Genomic DNA, 13,176 nt, shown 5'->3' with positions numbered 1-13,176 from the left:
CACTCAGAAGACCAAAGACTCCAACAGAGGGGATTGGCCCAGGTTTCAAGAGTGAAACCTGCGTACTATGAACTGCAATATACCGTGGGGTGAGAAAAACTGATTAATCTAGATGTTTCCCAGTCTAATAGGGTTGAGAGTTTAGACTGCGTTCTTATATTTTATTTCTTTTGGTAACCAACTCTGACTTTTTGCCTATCATTTATAATCACTTAAATCTATCTTTTGTAGCCAATAAACTTCTTTTACTGTTTATCTTTACCAGTGAGTTTGTAGGAAGTGTGTGGCAAAACTGCCCAGGTTTACAAAGGCTGGTGTATATCCACTTTCCATTGATGAAGTGGTGAATCAATTAATAAATTTGCACTGCTCGCTTTGAGCAGTGCAAAACAGTATATCCCTGAGGTACAAGGTTGGGAGCTGAGGGGATTTGGCTGGTGCCTTTCGCTGTGTGATTCATGAGTGACTCTGGGAGCATTCATGCAATCTAGTTGGCTGTGGGGCTCCACATAATGTTAATGCTAATCCCTCCCTTATGGTGGCCAATTTTTCAAAAAAATAAAATAAAAGGGGAACTCCTGGTTATACCAGCATGCACAGGTTTGGGATGCAGCTATCTGAAAGAATCTAGTGAACCCCTCCTTCCCTGCCCTCTCAGCATAGATGCTTTTTGGTTGTGGCTTTGGGTGATCTTTGGAAAGTTTAAATCCAGTTAAAGAACACCTCACGACTAGGCCTGAACAAAAGTGTCCTCCGCTTATCAGAGACATTCAGCAAACAAAGTTCCAGGTTCTGCTTTTCATCAAATGACTTTCATATAACACAGGTCTCTGAGTCAATAAAAGTAATGACAGTCTGGCAAGGCTTTCCCCCAGAAAAGCGTCATGTAGACAGGTGCTTTGGAGCTTTTAATCATGTTGGCAATGCCCGGTGTGTGTTGTGACTAAACGGTGTGACTAAAGAACACTGCAGCGCTCTCCAGTGCTGGCAATCTGACAATAACGGCCATAAGTGTATTTAATTGGCCATTTGCATGTGCAATTACTTAGTTTATGTGCATAGTAATGGTCACAACTCTTAACCGGTTGGATACAGTATATCACAAAGCCCACAAATTAGGGAAACAGCAACTAAAACAAAAATCCATGCAGGAAACTTAAAATGCTGTGTGATTCTTTTGGTGTAAATAACTCTTAGCTCATGATTCTTGATTTCTGATGTAAATAATTTTAAACAATATAAGTGAAGGGCCACCAATCCTGTGTAAAATGGGGGCTGTCCCTTGAAATGAGAGACGCATAACAAGTATGGTCACAGCAACTGTGTCAGCAATTTAGGTATTTGAATATGCACACATTCTTGCATGTGCAATGAAGCATGTGCAATTTTCAAAATTTTCCAAAATGTTTTACATGTCTCAGAATGTTTAAAGCGTGTGCAAAAGTGTTGTCAGGATTAGGGCTTAAATGAGATTTTTCATTCAGCAATGATGTAGAACTTAGATTAATATGAATACGTTTTTAAAGCACTGATATTCCATATACAATATATTATGTTTAACAGCTCTTTTCTGCAAGTAACATTTCTTTTTGTTGAAAAAAGCTGACAATAAATTGATGTTTAGTATTTTTCCTGTAGGCAGAGTTTTATATGAACTAACTTGTTTGAATTCAATAGCTATTTTTACCACATCAATATTAACATGACATTAATTGGCTCCCTCTACTGGCCGATTTGCCACATTTATATATTTTCGTTGCCAGGTTATGTTCTGCAGCGAGCAAGCTGTGGTTGCATAACCAGTTTCCTTTCATCGCAGCATGATAAAAAAATTAAGTTATGTATGATTAACATGTGTTAAACAAGCATGAAATAGCAGCTAAATAAGAAAAAGAAGAGACTGTATAAAGAAAATGGGGCAAATTCTGCCTCACGTACATCCCTGTTGACTGTTGCCCAAGGACAGAGATGGTTGGAAGACTTCTGATGGAATCATTTTCCATTTGAAAATTCAGTTCCATCAAAAATAAAACATGTTGCAAAATCATTTTGATTTTGCCAACATTTTGTTTCAAAGAAAAAAAGGGTGGTAGTGGTAGTGCGGGGCGGGAGGGGGAAGAGGGGAGTTCCAACAATGTCCAAACCTCTTCTTCCATATTTTTGGAACAAAATGTTTTGACTTTTCCTTTCAAAACAAATTTTTTGTCTTGAATTTTTTAAATTTAAATTAAAAAAATACCATTAAAAAGTGAAAATAGAAATGGAAAGTTAATTTTGTTGAAAGAAAATGTTTGGGGTAGATCAAATCTAATTTTTTTCTGGAATTTTCCTTTGCAGTAATTTTGGGGTTCCGTTGCTAATAGGAACAAATTTCAAAATTTGAAATCCTCCACAAAGTGGAACTTAGCTTTCCACATAGCTTTACTCCAGATGCATGCAGGAGCAGCACTTGGCCTCATATGAACAATAGGCAAGTTACAAATCTATGAATTTTTTTTTGCCAGACATAAAGCTGATGGGAGCTCTGAGTAGAACATAGGGCACATCTACACACCAACTGAGCGGTGTAATTCCCAGTTGGGATGGATGTGTACGTGCTAGCATCTAAAAAAAATCAGCACGATTGTAGTGGCTCAGGTTGGCCACTGAAGTATAATCCTGCGTGACCCCCTGAGTATGTAGTTGGGCTGCTAGCCTGGACCACTGTGGGCTCACTGCTATTTTGAAGCACTAGCTTGAGCAGAGCTAGCACGTATATATCTATCCTAGATAGGAATTACACCTCCTAGCTGCTGTGTAGACATACCCTCAGCAACAGAAGTGACTCTGGCCTGTGTGTGTGTGGACTGAATCATAAAAATATAGGAATTGCTGCACTGGATCAGACCCAAGGTCCATCTATACCAGTACAAGTGGCTAGCACCAGAGGCTTTAGAGAAAGATGCATGAAATCCCTTAGTAGGCAAATACAGGATAATCTGTCCCCCATGAAGGTCTAATCCTAATCCCCAATAGTTAAAGATTGGTGTAAAACCTGAAACATGAGGTTTTATCTCCCCTCTCCCCAAATACTCTTTTTGTTAGTATTAACTATTATAACTGGACATTCTTGATATCTGTATGACCAGGGCCGGCTCCAGGGTTTTGGCCGCCCCAAGTAGCCACAAAAAAAAAAAAAAAAAAAAAAACAGCCGCGATCGCGATCTTTGCGGCGGGATTTGGCGGAAGGTCCTTCGCTCCTAGTGGGAGTGACAGACCATCCGCCGAATTGCTGCCGAATAGCTGGGCCCGCTGCCCCTGTCCGGAGTGGCTGCCCCAAGCACCAGCTTGCCAAGCTGGTGCCTGGAGCCGGCCCTGTGTATGACCCACTAATCCCTCTTCAAATCTTGCTAAACTCTTGGCCTCATTGACAAGCCTGTCAACCGTGAGACTTAAAAAAAATAAAACTAGATCATAAATTGCACCTTTTTAAACATTGTTCATTCCGCTTTAAAATTTAGGAAAAATACATGTGTATTTGATACATCAGTTTGGGGCTCTCTGCTCCATTCAATACACTTTCCTAGCTCCCACTAATATGAATGGGGATTATGAGTGCGCACAGAGGGAATAATAGGTCATGTTGATGAGGGTGTGTTTCTGTAAGGAACAGTAATGTGCCAAAGTAGTTGCTATGGCAACTACTTGTGTTACTGAAAACAGAGGAGTTAAAAAAAAAATCAGTTCTAAGCACTTGGGGGCAATTGTTGGGACATATTCTGTTCTGCCAGATGGCAACAGCTCCTTTCTGCCAGCTTTTAAGGCCTGGTTTATGGTCCTTGTTTGCATGGCTGTTTTGGATACGTGTCTCTTCAGCTAGATGTGGCACAAGGAAGGTGGGTGCAATTGGATGGAATGTCTCAGCAGGGCGAACAGTATTGCAGCCAACACAATGCTTTTCAAAAGGGAAAGTGGTTATGACAAGAATCTAAAATAAGGTAATATAAGCAGAAAAGTGAACAGATTCCCCAGCTTGGGATTTGACCCAGACCTATGATCAAGGGTATGAAAGACTCTCTTCATCTCCGCTTCCCAACTAGCTGCTCTTAGCCTTTCCCCTAAGCACTTGTGCAAGGAAAGGAAGAAGGTGAGCTGAAGTTTATCACGTATTCACTAGGAACCAAAAAGTGTCCTGCCACAGTGAGTTTTAACGAATGGCAAAAATGTATCTCTTTATAGAAGTGACTGGTGAACCTCCAAAAGGTTAGGGGTTGGATTTTTGTAACCCCTTGAACATCTGGATGCTTATCCAAAACATTAGGATCTGTGGAGTCTGCTAAATTGGGTAGGAAATCTTAACAATATCAAGTTCTTGTGAGATTTTGTTATTTCCTGATTCTGGCTCAGTCAAAATACCAAAAAGATCGCTTTTCTTGTGGTATGAAAGTACTTCCACTGTTCGGCAGAACAAAGGACAGAGATGCACAAAGCTGCATAATAATTATCCCTGTGGTTAAGACTACCACCTAGAAATCAGTCTGGCTCACAGATCCTCCTGCCTCATTTACACCAGTGTACATGTAGAGTAACTCCACTGATTTCAATGGGATGTGTCTGGATGTGTCTCTCTATGTTGTAAATAATAATCCAAGCTTTCTGAATTTTGAAAAAAGTTTCAGTTGATGTTTTGGCTAAAGATTTGACTTGTTTTTTTTAACTGGTTAAACTATTCTCTTTTGTACATATAAGCAGTGAGTTTTTCACTTTTACTAAACAATGTATATGGGATTTTAGAAAGTGGGTCATAGGACTGTATGAAACAAATAATATTAGCAGGGCTGTAATGGGAGGGACAAGAAAATTACCAACTCAGACATCCTGAACCCAGAGGAATTACCGGTAGCTGGCTTGCAAGCCCCTTATAGTGTTGTTTTGGGCAAGTATATGTAGGTGGTTGGTGGAATCACATCAATTTCAAAGGGATATGCATGTGAGTAGCATGGACTGTGATCTCCAATTGCTGTGCTGACAATTCAGCAAGGAACTAAAGGGCAGATCTCCAGCCTAGAGTAGGAGCTTCCGAAGCTTAGAACTCCTCATAGCTAATTGAGGCTGGAGAAGCTAATTTTACTGTGTTACTCTTACCACTCACCGTTTTCTCATAACTGATTCTGCTCTTAGTTTTCTATGTACTTTACTTTGTTTCCTAGTTTGTGTGTGTGTGTGTGTGTGTGTAATAATCTGTTATTGTTTTCTGTATTTAGTAACTCTTACCATACTTTCAATCTAAGGGATGGAATAAATTATGATGCAATACCAAACAAGTCTCTAGTCTAAACTAATGCGAGGGCTCCTTCAGGAAGCTGTATGGGTAGCAGTGTCATGTCACAGCTCTGAATAAACCCACCACTGGATGCAGCATTAGCTGTGTACCCCATTCTAATGACATTACAGTTCTAATGATTCCAACACAAATAGTTCACGTCAGACAGCAAAATTAGAAGGCAGGTGCTGCATATAATTTGCTATTGATATATTTCTTTATACTGGCAGATGGATGAACTTTTCGTTAAAATTGTTGCAGCAATTAGTGACAGTACTCAATGCAACGTTACAAGCAATCACAAAACTCTCTTATCATTTCGCTTCTTACCAAGTTGCTCTGCTAAATGTTTGCCTCTCTCAGTGGAGATTACCCGCTCGTCCTCCATGTCGCATTTATTACCGACCAAAATAACCTGGGCATTATCCCACGAATATGTTTTGATTTGAGTTGACCTTAAAAAGAGAGAGAGAGAAATAAAGAGTTAAAGCAAATAAAACTGCCCCAAAAATCAAATTCAAACAATCATAACAAGGCAAATGAGGACAAAACTGACATCTGGTCTAAAATGGTTCTATGCAGTTCTGGCTTTCAAATAAGCATAGAGTTGTATGACGCAACATATAGGAGCAATATTAGTATAGTCTACAATCCCCCTGGTCAGAAGACAGAACCCTTTCAGGGTTTCTTCTGCCAGCAGCCTTTCTTCCTTTTATTATTGAAAAGTAGCTGCCCTGCTACCCCCCTCCCTCCCTCCCTCCCAGCATAAAAAGGATGTATTTTCACATTGGAACAAAAGCCCTTCCAACTGAACCAGAGTGTTTTTTTAGCAAAAAAATGAACAGTTTATTCATATATTATCTTCCACCTTTCAAAATTAGGATCTAAAATTAACAGCAAAACTTCACAGGCATTCTGGCTTCCTCCTATTATTTCTTCCCAGCACATTGCTCTGGAGCCCTTTGTTCTAACAGGGTTCAAACCTCCCCTTCGTTTTTAGACATATGCCACCACGATATTGTCTTAGATAATTTTTGACACTATATCACAATCTTGCTTCCTGACTTTAGGCAGCAGCAAACCAGTCTTATCATGGTTCTGTTTCTTTTTTTAAACATTTATTTATGATAAATCCACAGAATTAAGTAGCTGCTGCTGATGATGATGCAGAATTTGGTTCCATTGTGCAGAGAGGCCCTGGTTAGGCATAAGAGAAGGTTAAATGGCATCATAATGCTGTTGCTCAGTTACTTTTGAAACTGGAAAGTGCTGGTTGTACACCCAATAGTGACACTTTCCCATCACATAGCTACTCTATGCATATATTTGGAAGTCCATAGGTATGCACAAAACCTACCATGTTGTACTTTACCCAGGTACCATGGTAGAGAGACTATGTGGGAAATCCTCCACTCTGGTTGTACTCAGTGCAAGACCAGAGGATGGACATGTGCAAAAATGACTCTAGGCCACCTTTGTAACACCCTAGATCCTGTGGCCAATCAACCTATGTCCAGATACCCCACACAAGTTAGAGCAGCCAACACACAGCCCTCAAACATTCATTCCAGAAGCCGGATATCACTGGCGCACGGAGGGGCTCAGCCACTCACTGCTCTCCCAATGACACATCACCTGCACTGAGGCCATAGGGTGTGTGGCATAGAATTTGCGACTGGAGCTCCACACCACCTAAGGATTTGCACTGCATGGAGATTTTCAAGGGGCTGATTAGGCTGGCTTTAGGGCGACTTTGGTCCACCACAGTAAGCAAAAGGCAGATGAAGTGGGGCTAAAGATCTAGACCTACATATTTGGCATTTAAGTATTTAATGACGATATGTGATCTGAAGTATTTGTTTACACGCTGTTCTCATTGGTCTGCCATGCTTTTTCCTACTTTAAAATGGGAATTCTACTACACATTTTTGGAAGCAAGTTCTCAAATGGCTATTTCATGTAGTATCATCAGTAAGGCTAAGATTTTGTCATGGATATATTTTTAATAAAAGTCCTGGACAGGTCACAGGCAATGAACAAAAATTCACGGAAGCCTGTGATCTGTCCGTGACTTTTACTAAAAATATCTGTGAGAAAAAGGAGAGCTGCGGGGTCCCCGCACCTCATGTGGCAGCTGGGCAGCTGCGAGGCCCTGGCTCGGAGCTTGAGGACCCCACCGCCCGTGGGGCTTGGACCTCCAGGGTCCCCTGGTGCCTGCAGATTGGAGCTGTAGGGTCCTGCATTCAGGGCCGGCTCTGGCTTTTTTGCCGCCCCAAGCAAAAAAAAAAAAATCGGGGCAGCCAGAACGGCAAAGCAAAACAAAAAAACCTCCGGTGCGGCCGGAGTGGCAAAGCAAAAAAACAAAAAACAACCTGCGGTGCGGTCCGAGTGGCAAAGCAGGAAAAAAAACAAAACCTGCAGGGTGGCCGGAGTGGCAAAGCAGGAAAAAAAAAAATCCTGCGGGGCGGCTGGAGCCAGGGTGCAGGTGCTAGCGGGGGGGAGGGGGAGGGAGAGAGAGAAAGGGGACAGCCAGGGCTTCAGCGGGACGCTCACCACGCAGCCCTGACTACCGTGCCGCCTGCTGGGAGGGCTCCGGGCTTGCTACAGACCTGGCACCAGCTGGGGCAGACGGAGCACGCAGACCGCTCCTAGCAGGGCGCTCCCCTCCTTCGTGCCGCCGCCTCCTACAGGGCAGCCGGATCAGCGAACAAACAAAAAAAAAAAAGCGGCCGTGCCGCCCTAGGATTGGGCAGAATGCCACCCCGTTGAATCTGCCACCCCAAGCACGAGCTTGCTCAGCTGATGCCTGGAGCTGGCCCTGCCTGCAGTGGCTTGGAGCTCTGGGAACCCCTGCTGCCCACAGCACCCTGGAGCTCCAGGGTACCCCCGCTGCCCTGGAGGGGCCCCACCGCCCACAGCCTCTGGGAGCTGTGGGGTACCCCCACCGCCTGCAGTGGCTCGGAGCTTGGAAGGGGTGGCGGGGGGGACCCTGCAGCTCCCAGCCACTGCGGGCTGAAGTCATGGAAATCTCTGGAAGTCACGGACTCCATGACTACCGTGACCTCCGTGACAAAATCATAGTCTTAATCATCAGGTCCTATAACTAAAACAGTCTATAGAGGTCAGAATTTTATTAATATTTATATTATACTTAAAGATACTATCGCTTAGAAAATAGGACACCATAAATTAGTTTTGGCAGAAATGTATTTTTGGAATCATGCTGAGTTCTTATGGAATTTGTGGTTAATCAGAATACAGTTAATAATTTTCACCAGAGCTACAGTGGTTGCCGAGGTAAACTTGCAGATGGCAGTAACTCAAATCTCAGACATTGTCAACCCATTAGTGACTCTTATTTGTGATCAGTCATGAGTTCAAGCCCATTGGCATTTTATTTCTCAGTGGAAAATGGAAGATATTTTAAAAAATAAAACATAGTGAGAGTAAAATAAATAGTTCTAGTCAACGAGTAAATTAGTCATGCATTTATATGCAAGGCTGAAATCCTAAATGAAAATGTTTTCACTGTAAAACCATTTGTTTGGTTTACACGTGTATGCATCACACATACTGGTTTGGGTGTCTTTGAACATAAGAATTAGAAACACCCTTTATTAAAGAGAGTGTTATTGTGCCTTCTAATACGTGAGAACCCATGCATACAAACACAGCTCTTCTCACTAAAAAAAGTCTAATAGTCTTTGATAATCTGACTGGTCTAGATCTCATTTTGAAGTTGTAGGGAGTTCTTATTTCAGCTAAAAGTTAAGAGATCTTGTCCTTACTAATGACAGTACAGGGTCAGAGAAAGAAAATTTGACTCCAAGTTCTCACTAGTCTTACATGGTCTGCTTCTGTTCACAGATGACTTTGTAGTGCAGAAGTGAAAATAACTATCTGTGGGAGTATTCAGTGCAAATTTCCCTCCCACCCCTGCACCACTACACTGTCACATCCATAAGAGAATGGATTCAAAAGAATTTAATAGGGCCACCACCATTATGTTTTCCTCTGACATACATTTCAACTAATGGCTTCTATAGATCTTTTCATCCACAAGTCACCACAAAAGCCAACACAAAGATCTATTAAAACACAAATTTCCTCCTTCCTTGCATAGATGACTTTTCAAATGGCAGAGCCTTCTGACAGACCCAAACTATGTAGTTTTGTCCTTGAAAAGAACTTTAGCCTCAGGAAAACTGAAGACATGAAAAGGCAAAGCTGATATTTGCAGCGAGCTGAATACAGCAATTGTTGTCCAGTCTGACTGACCTACTGTATGGCAATAGTAATTTACCCTGCAAATCTTTCATATGCTAGTTGCATTGTAGCACACAATCTACAACATGCTTTAATTTTTTTAATGTCTGGGCACCACAGACACATGTTAATGCAGCAGTTCAATGATCTATTCTTTCCAGTGATCAACTCAAGTCTTGTATTGCAATTCAGCTGCTTGCAAGACAAGAGTGTTGGTGAAATGCTGACTAAAGCAACACTATTTTCTCTTCTAAATATAGTACAGTATTCTGCAGTAACGCCTCAAAGCACTACAATTCACACTAATGTTACTGTGTTGTTTTGGACTATTATTTTAGAACACTATCAATACTATAGTCTTTTTTTTTCATTCGGTTTGGTGGTGTCAGCCATTTGTGTGGAAGCTATACTGTAGCAGGCAGCTGCCTCTTCAGAAAGACAGCAGTTAAATTCTATTTTGTGTACAATAAAACTATAAACAATTATTTAAAAACAATAGTCCAGAAAGGCTCACGTGCATGCACACACACACACATATAGTTTTGCTCAAAGGCTCAAATCCTTCCTATTTCTGCTGTAAAATAATGAAATTTAACTCTTATCTCTCAAAATAACAAGCAGGCTCTTTAGATTAGTGGGGTGTGGTATGTTTTTATATGTTTCCTTACAGTACCACTTACAGAAGCAGGGAATAATATCACAGCATTGCCTAGACAGAGTCATTTTCTGTCACCTCATCTCTTACGAACACACAGCTTTCAAAGGGGGAATGAGCATGTCTTTTATGAACATACCATTACAGAGATTGAGTCAGAACACCTTAGGACACCAGCACCGTGCATTCTCAACTACCCCACATTTGAAACAGTTGCTAGAATGCCTGTATTTAGCATACCCTCTGATGGGAAATTACCAGCTATGGGCCAATATCCCGAGATCTTTATTCAGGTAAAACTCTCCCTGAGTTCAATGGAAGATTTACCTGAGTAAGGATTTGGTCTTTAGAAAGCAGGACCAAATTTTCAAAAGGCAGGTGACCTGGTTCGTGTGCAAAAGTGGACCCTTCCACAGCTGCACATGCACTGCTTCAAATGCTTGTGCATGCAAATGGCTAATCATTTGCTCAGGTAACCATTTGCGTATGTATTTGTGTGTGCAATTATTGGGACGAAACAAGCATCTGGACAGGCATACCTTGGGGATTCCATTTTTGAAAATGTACCCACATAAGGTTTAACCTTAGCAAATGGTACAAATCCCCAAATATGTCATTATTGCACCCATGAAAATTCTCTAGAATAGTCTTATCCACTCATGGTGATGTTTGCAAACAGAAACATTTGGAAACCTGTGCATTAATAAGCCCTAAGACCCATCAATGCCTTAGTGTATTTATCTCCTGTGGTAGGTACATTCTCATTCAGGGGGGTACTGAAGAGACCTATGGTTTTCCCTCCACTCCCATCTTAAATAAGAAACTATTGAAATGTACTGCAGGTCTGAGCCCTGGCATATGGGTGCTATTCTTGGGACAAGCATGGTACTGGCATGGTACAAGATGTTTCTTTCAGTGGGAAAATGCCAGCACTGAAGGAAAAAGGAGTGCCAAGCCTTTCCTCCAAAGCCTCCTAGAAGTTGGAGGGTTGGACACAGGGAGGGCAAAGGTTTTAAAAAAAAGCTAGGAGCCCAAGGGAGGGGAAGGGAGGGCATTCTGGAAGAGGTCACATAAAAGTTCAGGTAGTCTGATAAGGTTCAGATATAGCCCCCAAGTTTTGGGTGCTTATTCTGAATAGTATTTCTGAGTATTTTGAAGCACAGCTGTCACAGATCACGTTAGCTTACTGATAGGGAATTACCACCCTATATCACTGGTCAGTCATTAGTCAGTCATAAATTCAGAGTGTGACATGCCTTTCACTTCACTAAGAGACATATGCCACGAGAGAAATTAAGGCCGAGTGGTATGAACAGAGGACTGGGACCAGTAACTCCTGAGTGCTAATTCCAAGAGAAAAGAAGAAAGTTCTGAACTAGCCTTCATTTTTGAGCTGTGTGTCTCAGGGATGCAATAAACAGAAACTCCCCCTCCCCCTTTGGCAGCTTTGAAGCCTCTATCCGTTAAATGGGCAGATCCCCTGAGTGGGTACTGGTTTGGTTTAGTTTTAACTCCTAGCCTTATTTTCCTACATGAAATGGATCACTCCTCTCTAGATGAGAACGTCCAAAATAAAACAAAATAAATTAGTCACAACTCTTGCTAGCATCCCACCACAAAGTCTCTCACACTTTGCAGATTTCCACTTAATTGTGCTCTCATGATGCTCTAAAAGAAAAATGTATAAAACAAAGACTATTTCTACTAGTACTGTTCACTGTATCACATATGGATTACTTGATAAATGAAGACACTTGCTTCTATAAAAAAACGTTACCTACCTTTGCGTAACTGTTGTTCTTCGAGATGTGTTGCTCATGTCCATTCCATTCTCGGTGTGTGTGCACGCCCACATGCACAGTCAGAGATTTTTGCCTTAGCGGTATCCATAGGGTAGGCTGTATTGCCCCCTTGAGTGCCACGAACTGCAGGGTGTAACCTGAGTATATTACTTTGAGCACCCAATGGTCTGAGGTCTGCTGAGATCAGGCTGAACAGAAGGGGTGGAGGCGGTCGAGGAAAGAGTGGGAGGGTGAATCCTGGGAAGTGACTGGGGTGTTGTCCTCAATAACACCCTTAAAATGTACTGCTTCTGGCCTCCTTGGTTCCTGGAAGGTCCAGGCTGAACAGACGAACGGAAAGATGATAGGTGTCACCGCTCAGACCCTTGTCTCGATCCTTTCTCCTGTAGGTGCCCAGCCGGGGAGTCCTCCAGGACCTAGACTGTGGAGGTGGAGGGCGGAACGGTTCCTGGCCTGCTAAGGAGTATGGAGGCCCAAGGAGCGGAAGGTGGCACAGGAGTCTTTAAGGCCATGGAGTCTCATGTCCGTGAGCTTGGAGAAGAGCCCCGTCCCCTCAAACGGGAGGTCCTGTATAATGGCCTTCATCTCCTGGGATAACCTGGAGGACTGCAACCAGGAGCTGCACCTCATGGCCACTGCGGAGGCAACTACCCTGCCACAGAGTCAGTAGCATCTCAGGTCATTTGAAGGGCCCCCTTTGCCACTGCTGTGCCTTCATCCACTAAAGTGGTGAACTCCTGGGCTCGGTCCTGCGGGAGGGCCTCCTTGAATTTGTTTAGGGAGTCCCACAGGTTAAAACTGTACCTGTCTAACAGGGCCTGGTGGTTAGACACCCAAACTTGCAGGCTTGCCATCAAATAAATCTTTCTGCCAAATAAGTCCAGTCTCTTGGTGTCTTTGTTTTTCGGAGTGCCACTGCTTGGCCCTGCCTGTCCCTTTCATTAACAGGGGACACGACCAGTGATGCTGCTGGAGAGTGTGTGTACAGATATTCGAACAGGTTTGCAGGGATGTAGTACTTCTTTTCCGCCTTCTTAGAAGTAGGAGGAATCTAAGAGGGGGTCTGCACAGAGATTTGCAAGATTAAGAACTCCTGGGTGGACAGGCAGCACGACCTGGGACGGGGTGGAGGAGGATATAATGTTGAAGAG

The 13,176-nt window shown here is 42.7% G+C and overlaps 1 protein-coding gene across 2 annotated transcripts in view; it reads right to left on the bottom strand.

The window, feature by feature from the left end:
- RAB3C (RAB3C, member RAS oncogene family) overlaps positions 1-13,176 on the bottom strand; it is a 216,727-nt gene that overhangs the window by 20,686 nt on the left and 182,865 nt on the right. For both annotated transcript variants that reach the window (XM_034774077.1, XM_034774076.1), the window contains exon 4: positions 5,633-5,757. In XM_034774077.1, the coding sequence (XP_034629968.1) occupies positions 5,633-5,757 (125 nt within the window). The remainder of the gene's footprint in view (positions 1-5,632; positions 5,758-13,176) is intronic.

The sequence above is a fragment of the Trachemys scripta genome, chromosome 6 (assembly GCF_013100865.1).
Source record: "Trachemys scripta elegans isolate TJP31775 chromosome 6, CAS_Tse_1.0, whole genome shotgun sequence".
NCBI lineage: Eukaryota > Metazoa > Chordata > Testudines > Emydidae > Trachemys > Trachemys scripta.
Note: the sequence above shows the minus strand (reverse complement) of the source record. Positions and strands in the feature narration are given on the sequence as shown.